We start from the raw sequence: 11,167 nt of genomic DNA, 5'->3' as shown, positions 1-11,167 counted from the left end.
AAGTAATGTTGGTATTGCTGGCCATTTGCTTAACGATATGACGTAGGTAAGATTAAAGTTTTGTGAATGGCAGTGCCGGGAACAAGTTAGTTTTGTCGATCATTGAACGAGTATAAAAGGCACATTCTCAGGATTTGAGCAACAAATGGGCCCGTTTTATTAGAGTGGTTGTAATTCCAATGCTGAAGAAAACAGATCAGTTTGTTAGCAATGCTGGCGCGAAAAAGAAGTTATGAATAAATTTATGATATTTATTTTATCCTCGCGTAACGGGTCGACTTCAAAAGTTTTAACACGGGTGCTCGGTTTCACACGCCGTGTTCCCGATTATGAGTTTCCACTTATGTAACTTTTAGTCCTCATGGGTCTTTAGCGGAAAAAAAAACAAAAAAAACAGTTAAACATGAATTTCCTTTTTTATTAACACTGCGCCAAAGATTGATATAGCGTGGTTGATATGGTAAATTGAATACACTGTGATGTCGGCTAAGGAATCACTGCAATGTTGTTTCAGACTTCGTTGATAAACATAACGAGGTACTTCACTTTGAAGTTTGAAAATTCAATTCACGTAGCGAGTATAGAGGCTATTATGACCCTAAGTTTAACAAACATGACGGTTACTATTGAGATGGTTTGAATAATCCGATAGTTCTGAGAACGTATGCTTAGAAATCTTTTAAAGCAGTAAAAAATAATATTCAGTTGTTGTGTGGTTTAATTTTAATCACAATGTAGGTAAATTCTGACCATTAGGATTGTTCGATAAATACAGACTACAGACACTGCCAAAAATGTTGGTAGTAGCAAATAACCAAATAACAACTTTAGTGGTCAAAGCGAAAAGAGTTTTATTTGACAGCAGCTGAACCAAAGGAAAGTATTAGAGGGTACTGATGGTTAAACTGTGCAGGTGCTGAGTGTAATGTTTATAAGGAGTTTATGATGTCTGATATATAGTATGGTGGGGAAAGATAATGAGTAGTTGACAAAAAGCATTCAAAGAATAACAAATCCGAATTCTCACGACTCTCGTAGACCTCTGTTAATTGTTTAAAACACGATCAGGATATTTGGATATTACGTGCTAAAGGTGTCCCATCTTTCCCACCCTACATATACCATCTTTTTGCGTATAACCGATCGTAAAGGGCATAGTAAGCAACCGTTATAATATAAATGCGTGTAGATGTTGAGGAACAGTTATTCACGTCTCCAGATATTTTTTGCTGTCAGATACAAATATAAAATAGCTCTTCCGGCGAATTATCTACCCACGTTTAGACGTCCTAATTAGGTAGCTTATTTCCTCGGGGTAAATAACACGCTTAATTGCGTTTATTGCTTGAGGTGGGAAAAGATTAAAGAAAAAAAGGCAAAAAAAGTCATTGGATACGGATAAAATGTCTGGTGTGATAGAAACCAACACGTGAATTTGTATCAAGTAGTTTCGTTCAGTTACACGCTTTAAATCTTAACTTGTACTCGCGTTCGCATATTGGCTATCAGATAACAAACCGACGCTATAAAAGTATGCGATTCGTAAGTGGGTTGTTAACAGGTTTAATCTAGCGGTAATGTTACATAGTAAAAGGTGTGTAAAACTATTTAAAGAGAGCAGCAATTGACATTGTTTTAAAAAATCGTACAGTTTATAAGACTAGGTAAATGTGGATTCCATGTAGCTTCTGTTATGTATACCACTCGACGAAATCTGTGAGAGATGTATCTTATGATGATTTCAAACCTTTGTCCTGCTATGTACTTACGTTCGGCCATTGTCTACCGCAAGCAGTGTGTTGTTACATTTCTATTGTGAGTATGAGCTCAAACAAATCTCGTTTATTGTTCTGTGACGTGCCGTATTTTTCATGAGGCACACATAGTGGTAGTCCCAAGTAAACCGGGTGTTTTATTACACAGTATCAATTAGTTACATATACAGATACGAACATGGGTACTGTAAGAAGGAGGCGCATCTGTAAGGCAAGTGTAGGACATTATTGCCACCCATGGTCTTTAATTTAATTTTGAAGGACACTCAATTAACCCGCGCAGTCGGTGGTTAAATAAACTCGTGCGAAGTACTGGAGGATCCCAGGTTCAAAGGTGCTCCTTGAACCAACGAAAAGTTAAATCTTTTTGTTTGTCTCAAGTACTAAAGTCCCGTTGGGATTGTTCCTTATTTTAGTAATGTGCTCTAGCTATACATTTTTGTGTAGAAATTATTTAGTTTGGGTTTATAGATACAAGTGATTTGTGTTCGGTATAGTTTAAAAAATAATAACTACGTTAATCTATGTATAGTATGGTGGGGAAGACGGTACACCTTTAGCGAATAATATCGTGTGTTAAACAGTTAACAACGGTACATGGAAGTCGTGACGAGGATACGGTTTTATAAGTTTTGGAATGTTTTTAGTTTACTACCAAATGGACTGAGAAAAACGAATAAAAAGGTGTCTTACCTCCCTTACTTTATCTTGGTTGCTTTGAACGAGTTATATATGTCGTACCACCAAGCTCAGTCACAAATACGCGCTTTTACCAATCACAAAATGTACTGTTTGCTTTCCAGGTACTTCATAGTTATTTACCTGAATAGTAATGGCGACTGTCGAGGTCGTAGGTATAACTGCAACACAACTGGGAGAGTTACCAGGTCACCAGATTACTACGCTGGATTACACGAATGTTGTACCAAGACATAACAACTCTATACCAACTAAGTCAAAAAAAGTAGCCCATTCACATGCAAACAGCCACGATGGAACTCAACCTTGCAAACCGGACTCAAGTGAGTCGGGATCCTGCAGCCAATCAGCGATCGAAGATAATGATTCAGAGTCCGGATCTAAAGTGACAACACGATCGTCATCGTCATCAAACCTCGTATCCGAGATATCGGAAACTTTACCGAAGTTTAGTGTGGGAAAAGATCGACTTTTGCTTGATAATTTGATTCAACTAGACGAGGAGGAATTCGATGAGGTACAGTTCGTTTATACAGATATAGCGTTAAACCTTAACGTTAGTGGCATTTGTGATGTGATGATAAACGTGTAAAAACGGGTACTTTACCGTTAAAGATCCTTTAGTCTGTCGATTTCTTTTCAACGTCGACGAAACCACCATAATTCTTTGATAGATAACATTTTCATATAATCGTTGATCTGCAAAACGTTTGTACACTTTTTCGGCAATTATAGACTTCATATATAGTAATTTAGTAGGGTGGGGGAAGATACCTTTAACTATAAACCGTTGCTAATTGTTCAAAATGCGACCAGGATATTTGGATATTACGTGATAAAGGTGTCCCGTCTTCCCCCATCATACTATATCATGCGCAGTGTTACTGGAAACAGCAATTCAATTTTGCAGGTTTCGAATATTCCATCGGTTGATCAAATGTATCAGCAGTGGAAATACGAAAGCGGTTCTAAAAAGCCTCCGATGTGTAATAACCGTAACAACCGAATTCCAGTCACAAAACAAGCGGTGGTAAAATCAACCAAACCCCGAAAAACATTGCTGAGCGGGTGGGAGTCAGGCAAACAAACTTTAACGCAACGAGCTGCTGATAAAAGACAGAAACCCAAAGCAAACGCGTTCACAGTAAAATCGTCGAAGGAACGAAACAATCTCCATGACAAGTATCTACCCAACACAACTTCAAATGACAAGTTTTTTCACTACACTGATATTGCGCTTTATATCAAACAATATCGAAGAGAACATTGCCAATACAACACGATTAACTTGCAAGCGAATGGTAGGTGTATGTTTATAATTAATAGGTCGGTGCTCTTCAACCGGTGTACACAAAATATGCCTGGGGTACACCAGAACAAAAGGGTATACAAGGGTGCATCACAAACTTCAACAATTTTCAGCAATAATATTCAGTTTTGAATATTTTTAACAAACTTAGCCACTTTCCTACAGTTTTTTTATATGAATTCTATATCTTGTATCACTGGTAATCGAGAAACGTCATGAGTTTTACGTTAAAACAATCAGGGGTGCATGCGTTTGTCGCAACAACTTTAGGGGTTCACCAACCCAAAAAAGGCTGAAGAGCACTGTAATAGGTTATCCAAATTGTCAGCCACACAGAAAAAATATATACCGAAAACTACAAATTAGATATGTAGTAGGGTAGGGAAATGGGACACCATTTATTCTATTTCTCTTCCCGTTTGGTAATAAACAAGAATTCAAATAATTTTAAAACCGTATACCCTCGTGACTCCTACAGACCTTTGTTGATTTAAAAAAATACGAGCAGGATATTTACATATTATTCGCTAAATATGTATTACATACGTGGTTACATGAAAACGGACACAGAGTGTTTAAAAAGGGCACCTGTACTAAAACGACTGTCGTTGCCGTTAAAAATTAGTATATTCCGAAACTTTAGCATCATTTTTTTCTTATAAATTTTATTTAACTTAATCAAGCGCATTTTAACAGGATACCGCGAGCAACTGGACATGAACCAGTGTGTACGATGGGAGCCGAAAGAAATGCACTTTCCACTTCATCTTGATTTGTCGTCCATGGTCGAAAGGAGCCAACAGAAACATAGACTAACAAGCGTTTCTCATTTTAATCTTCCTGACAAGTTTGGGCAAGATGCATGTGGAGAGCCTTGTGTGAATGGAACCAATTACGCACGACCTGCTGTTATGAAGGTGCGGGAGACTTTGTTTAGTTTGTTATATTTGTTCTGCATTTCTATTCAAACTATTCAAAATCTCCAGTAGGCCGTGGTTTAAATAGTTTGAATCAATGTACTCGCTTATTTACCGGCACGGCATGAGGTATAGGCGATTAAATATAAGTGCAAACTGTTTATAAATATTTACAATACGTTTTAGTTATCTCTACATTTACGATAGCGAACATTGAAAAGTATTTAAAACGATATAAGACAGGATATAGGTACAAAAACGGTTATGGTTAAAACATTTTCATAGTTTATTTGAGAAAGACGCGTGGTCGCTATATACCCAGCAGACAAACGACGATCCATTTAAATTCACTTATTTTTACCAAAATAAACATCTAATAGAAATAAAATTATGCGTAAAGCCACGAGCCCAGAACAACATTTTGTAGAAAATACTTTTTTTTATTATCCTTTATTCTTTAATTTGTCCGTTACGCTATAAATAATATTAACAAAATTACGTACAGTAATGACCGTCATAAAATACATTTATACTGCTTCGTTTTTTGTTGACCTATTCAATATTCGAACCATATACGTTCCATCAGGGATCTGACCACCCTTCCCACCAACACCACAACATAACGCCTGTAATTCTACGTCCTCCACATCAAAACAAATCACCCACCAACCCGAGATCTATATCTAAAGTTCATGACGCCCCACATGCTAGGTAAGATCGTCTTGTAGGTAAAAACAACCATTGCTTCGTTCGTGGTTCGATTATGAAATTACATATAGTAGGGTGGGGGAAGAGAGGGCCCCTTTTAGAACATACTATTTAAATAATCTGACCGTGTTTTAAACAATTAACAGCGGTCCATTGGATTCTTTAAAATGTGATTTTATAATTCTTTGTTTACTACCAAATGGGACAAGAAAACAGAATGAAAAAGTGTCCCATCTTCCCCCACTCAACTATACCTACAAACGATGATAATTAATATGTTTACGTTTATCTAAAGAAATATTTACTTATAACTATTTGATTGTCTATAGCCGTATATATTCTAACTGTTTGATTTATACTTTTTCATATTTTGTGAAGAATATCCGGATCGATCTGTAAAGCGTGGAAAGACGACTTGCGCAAAACTGGGACACAAATAAATAATGTGGAAGTACCAGCAGTTAAAAACCAGGTTGGTTATCCCACAATGTGGTGTCGTTTGATAAAACATGTTTTGTATGGTTTTACTAACCGAGCACGTTTTCGTACTTAACTAATATTACATTTGCATTGTTTTCATAACAAAGTTTGTAACTAACTATCGATAGCGGCTGGATTCCCTCGAGTAGCTTCCTTCAGTTTCCCCACACACTTTCACATAACATGTCAGTCCTATTAAAAAGATTCATGCACAGGATATCCGTCAAACTTATTCACTTTCACGAACCTACATCACTTTGGCTTCTCCAGTCAGAGTCAGAAGGATCCACAACCGAACTTAACGTGTTGAACCGGCTAATATTTAATGCAGTGCTAATAAGATGCTTTGTGTTAGAATAAATTTCTTATCGCATTTTCATTCCTTTCTATTTGCGTTGCTGTTTGTCGTTGTTTTCATTGTTGTTTTGCAGTATTCACGTTACCTACAATATTAACACTGTCGCAATAACATTTCGTGTACAAAATATCTTTCATGTTTGAAATAATTTTGTTTTCCGAATTAGCAGAGTAACGTTTACCATGTGTGCTTGTGTGACTCGTAGAACAACAAACGGTAAATGAAAAACCAGTTTGAATGTACAACGCAGTTATTAATTACGATTAAACACTGTAAAAAGGTTATGAAAGTTATACTGAACTAGGTTTAGAAACTTTAACACAACCGCAAAAAGATATAGAGTCCGCTCCCGTAATACTTCAAAAGGTATAAGTGGTACTTACTGGTGTTAAATAATTCTCTAATTTTATAGACCATTTTCAGTGGTAAACACAGGATATTTACAGAGTTTAACCGTCTCTTCACAACTCTAAAACAGCGTTGGTGTAACTGTTAAAAACTCGTTTGTTAGCATGGTATATTACGTGCAAAATCTGTTCTCACCTTATATGGTATTCTATAGGGGGAATGGGGGAACACGGGACACCTTTAGCGCTTCATGTCTAAATATCCTGATCGTGTTTTAAACAATTAACAACGGTTTATGTGAGTCGTGATTGTTTTATAATTGTTTGAACGTTCTTTGTTTACTACCACCTCGGACAAAGAAAATGGAATGAAAAGGTGTCCCATCATCCCCAACCCTACTATATCATATATATTTGTAAGCCAGTAATGATAGTCAGGTGCGTGTTTCACCGCTTAAAACAACAATCAATGATTAGTTGATACAAACCTTTCCATTAAGATGAAATACAGGCAGCAAAACACGCTTTGTTTAAATAACCACAGATGGTAAACGCGGGACGAGATTTTAACCTCCGGCATTTAAAACAACAAATCGGCAAAAACGAACGTTATTTGGCGTATATTAGGGTGGACGAAGACGGAAATCTGCGTAAGACGTGCCATTTTTAATCTAATTTTACCAATATCAAAAAAATCAATTTGTCGTCCCAACTTCCTCCAATGCGTACAATAATACTTCGTGTTATAAACGTGTATTTCTGACAATAAAATCACTTATTATTTAAAATAACAAGAATTTTAGACTGTCCTGTCTAACCCCACATGTTTTCAAATTCGCTAAATTACACCTGTTGTGCCAATCCTTTTTTAAATTGTTGTCAATTAGTAAAGGTATGATAGTACTAATTCGTATTATCATCAAAAATCCGTCATATATTTTAAATTTGGACATATTGAGCAACACGTTCTTAAGCGATCCGTCTTCCCCCACTCTATAGATAGATTAGACAGATTGTATTAACCTTTACTTTTGCGCTTTATTAGTTGTCCAAACTGTCGCCGCACCACGGCCTACCAGAGATGGGATAACAATGATGTTTGTTACATACAATACGCGTTTTAACTTCAAACGTAAAATATGAATTATTCGACTGTATCTCTATAGTAGGCCGTGGTCACACTAAGAAACACCTACCGCGAAACGACATAATTGCCATTTCGTAAGCTCGTACGATATATTTGAAGTACGCGTGTTATAGCGCCTTTCGTTGCCTCGCAACAAGGGGTTCAAACAACGTCATTATCAAACACACACAAACATCTATATTTAAAGTATTTCCTCCCAGGTTCGACCTTGTTCAAAACCTTCAGCTGAACATGAGGTAGCAGCCAAGGAATGTTCAACGTTAGCTCAATCCACTGCGGTTGGCCCAATGTACAACACAGCTCGGTGTATCCATACTGCGCCCGAACCCACTTTACATGGTGATGACGTCATTAGAGATTCGAATAAATCTGAAGATGACGTCACATCAGCGTTCAAACAAAACGAGTCTACCCCGTACCAAATAAACCACAAAATATTCGGAAATTCGAGATATTTGCGTTCACGAAGTATAAGCCCGGACATAGAAACAACTACAGCTCTACAAAAATATTATCTTCGAAACGATTTGGAAATTAATACGGTGGTTCCAAAGCAATTAAGCTCTTCTAAGTTTAAAAGAAAAGTTGAAGTTACCACCCAATTTACAGATGCGACAGAAAAGAAAGAAGTTCGCCTTAAAGCTCAAATTGCTGCCGAAATTCATAACCTTCAGCAACGTAGAGCAATGTCAAACGAGCAAAGACAAAAATTGGATAACTTTCGACGAGCTCTTTCAAACACCACTTACCATAAAAAGTCCACCAACTCGATAGCACCACCAAGCGAAGAAAGTTCCCAAAATATCGCAAGCAGCATCAGAGCTTTGTATGCCCGAACCACAAGAACAGTATCAGGAAGCGGTAGACAAGCAAAACAAGTAAACAGTAGAGCCTTCGAAAGCTTAGAAGATAATCAACCTATTATATTTGTTAAGTCCAGCGTTCCGCCAAACAATGAAGCTAATGAGAACATACCAACAAATCAGACGAATATTATAGGCGGTGTTGAACGAGAAAAGTCGCCGGCATGCGGGAGTACGGATAAAAAACAATTTAACAGAATCTCAGAACTCTTAAGAATAAAAAAGAGAAAAGAAGATAAAGTCGTCACAATCGCCCGTGTCACGTCATCAGGAACCACCACCGTAACGAGGGAACGAGCTCGATTAAGAAATAAGAAATAGGGTTTTGAAAGTCATATTAACTTGCAAAATGCTGAAGCAAAGACATTGTGATTGTGCTTGTATTTGAAATAGTTTTCGCCAATTAAAAATTAGTTTACAACAATTTCAGCGTTAATAATTGTTGCGAATATCGAATATGTTATTTGACGAGAAAATAAGTTTGCGACACACGAGACGCGACAGTAGGCAGAAAAGTTTTCCGTGATAGACAAAATATTTTCGTGACAAAAATAACTTGCGTAACCAACAGTTTATAGACGCAGCATGGTTTTTCACGTTTGTTGCCTGTTCGTTCCATGGCTGTGGCTTTTAAGTGAACCTCACAAACAACATCATGATCGTCCCAAAATTTAAATGGTCACAAACTTACTTTTTTCGCTAAAGGACTTATAAATAGGAAACTTGAAACACACCGAAAAGTTACTTTAAAGTGCTTAAACACACTCAAATGTACATCGCTTTAATAGATAGAGTGTGTTTTTCTAATTCCAACGACACCTTACTTGTTTTAATCCGTTCTGTATAACCAAAGATATTCCAGCTCAACCAACGTGAAATTCATAAAACTGATTTGAAAGTTGCGTGGCGAAAAAATTGAGAAGAAAAATTGAGAACCCACGTGACAAAACACGTCACAAAATTGTTGAAGCGTGGCCGCTCTCATTCAGAGACACTAAGAAAGGCGAGAGGCAGTGTTTTTAGCGAAAAACGAGAGAACAAAAAAAACGCAAAAAAGCACAAAAAAACGCAGGTTTCGCTTTTACGAATGAATCAGTCACGTGACCAGTTCGTTCCTACGTCACAATCACGAAGCTCGTAGTAAAAAAAAGGATAGCGCTAGAGATCACTGTTTGAGGACGAATATCTACGCCTATACTGGACCAATTTTAATAAGCAAAGTATTTTTGGAATCAATAAAACAGTCGCTTTATGATTTTACCATAAAAAATAAAAGTGTCGTGGGGTGTGTTTAGGCCCTTTAAGGTAGAAACGTTTTGTGACGTTACATTTTTCGTGACGTCACATTTTTCGAGACGTGACAGCTTTCCGTGACGTCACACTTTTTCGTGACGTCACACTTTATCCGTGATGTCACATTATCCGCGAGGTCACATTTTCCATGACGTCACATTTTTCATGACGTCACATTTTTCGTGACGTCACATTTAATGTCACATTTTCCGTGACGTCACATTTTTCGTGACGTCACTGCTTTTCGTGACGTCACTTTTTTCGTGACGTCACGTTTTTCATGACGTCACATTTTTCGTGACGTCATATTTTCCGTGACGTCATATTTTTCGTGACGTCATATTTTTCGTGACGTCACACTTTTCCGTGACGTCACATTTTCCGTGACGTCACATTTTTCGTGACGTCACATTTTTCGTGACGTCACATTTTTCGTGACGTCACATTTGACGTCACATTTTTTCGTGACGTCACATTTTTCGTGACGTCACACTTTTCGTGACGTCACACTTTTCGTGACGTCACTGATTTTCGTGACGTCACATTTTTTCGTGACGTCACATTTTTCGTGACGTCACATTTTTCGTGACGTCACATTTGACGTCACATTTTTTCGTGACGTCACATTTTTCGTGACGTCACACTTTTCGTGACGTCACACTTTTCGTGACGTCACACTTTTCGTGACGTCACTGATTTTCGTGACGTCACATTTTTTCGTGACGTCACATTTTCCGTGACGTCACATTTTCAGTGACGTCACATTTTCAGTGACGTAACACTTTTCATGACGTCACATTTTTATGAGGTCACATTTTTTCCTTTTCGTCACATTTTTTTCACATTTTTACCGTGACGTCACATTTTTCATGATGTTACATTTTTTCCGTGACGTCATATTAAACCCTGCCTGTTTTCTCATATACATATCTTAGCTTTTCTCGCAAAACTATACTAATTTTATTGGACAAAATCCAACTGTATGAAGTATTTCGGCCTATTTTGTTAAACTTCAATACTGGGTTAATGATTAAAACTCGCGAACTACAAAATTTCGGGAGTTCTAATATGTTTTAGCAAGCATTCAAAATGAGCATTTTATTATTATGTTTTTTCCCTGTTGGAAATATGTTGTATGCGTAAAGCATCGGTGAACACATTATTTTCTGCCCATGACTCCTAACACCTTTTTATAAAATTCTTTTGAAAATTTGACGTTTTCTGCTCAGAAGGTTTATAAAAGCTTGGCGTCAACTCGCCAGGATACATTG

The 11,167-nt window shown here is 37.2% G+C and overlaps 1 protein-coding gene across 1 annotated transcript; it reads left to right on the top strand.

The window, feature by feature from the left end:
• The first annotated feature begins 144 nt into the window (after positions 1-144).
• Positions 145-9,870, top strand: LOC149730927 (uncharacterized). The gene is made up of 6 exons (XM_089885059.1): positions 145-2,991; positions 3,385-3,775; positions 4,480-4,700; positions 5,287-5,411; positions 5,787-5,880; positions 7,941-9,870. The coding sequence occupies exons 1-6, from the start codon at positions 2,608-2,610 to the stop codon at positions 8,922-8,924; spliced, it is 2,199 nt and encodes a 732-aa protein (XP_089741185.1). The 5' UTR covers positions 145-2,607; the 3' UTR covers positions 8,925-9,870.
• Positions 9,871-11,167: the final 1,297 nt, after the last annotated feature.

The sequence above is a fragment of the Ciona robusta genome, chromosome 9 (genome assembly GCF_009617815.1).
Source record: "Ciona robusta chromosome 9, ASM961781v2".
Lineage (NCBI taxonomy): Eukaryota > Metazoa > Chordata > Ascidiacea > Phlebobranchia > Cionidae > Ciona > Ciona robusta.
Note: the sequence above shows the minus strand (reverse complement) of the source record. Positions and strands in the feature narration are given on the sequence as shown.

Bases quoted from the DNA above. Each gene is read 5' to 3' on its own strand.
- LOC149730927 (XM_089885059.1), top strand. From the start codon at position 2,608: ATGGCGACTGTCGAGGTCGTAGGTATAACTGCAACACAACTGGGAGAG. The intron at 4,701-5,286 runs GTGCGGGAGACT...ACGTTCCATCAG, and splicing joins CACGACCTGCTGTTATGAAG to GGATCTGACCACCCTTCCCA. The intron at 5,412-5,786 runs GTAAGATCGTCT...TATTTTGTGAAG, and splicing joins CATGACGCCCCACATGCTAG to AATATCCGGATCGATCTGTA.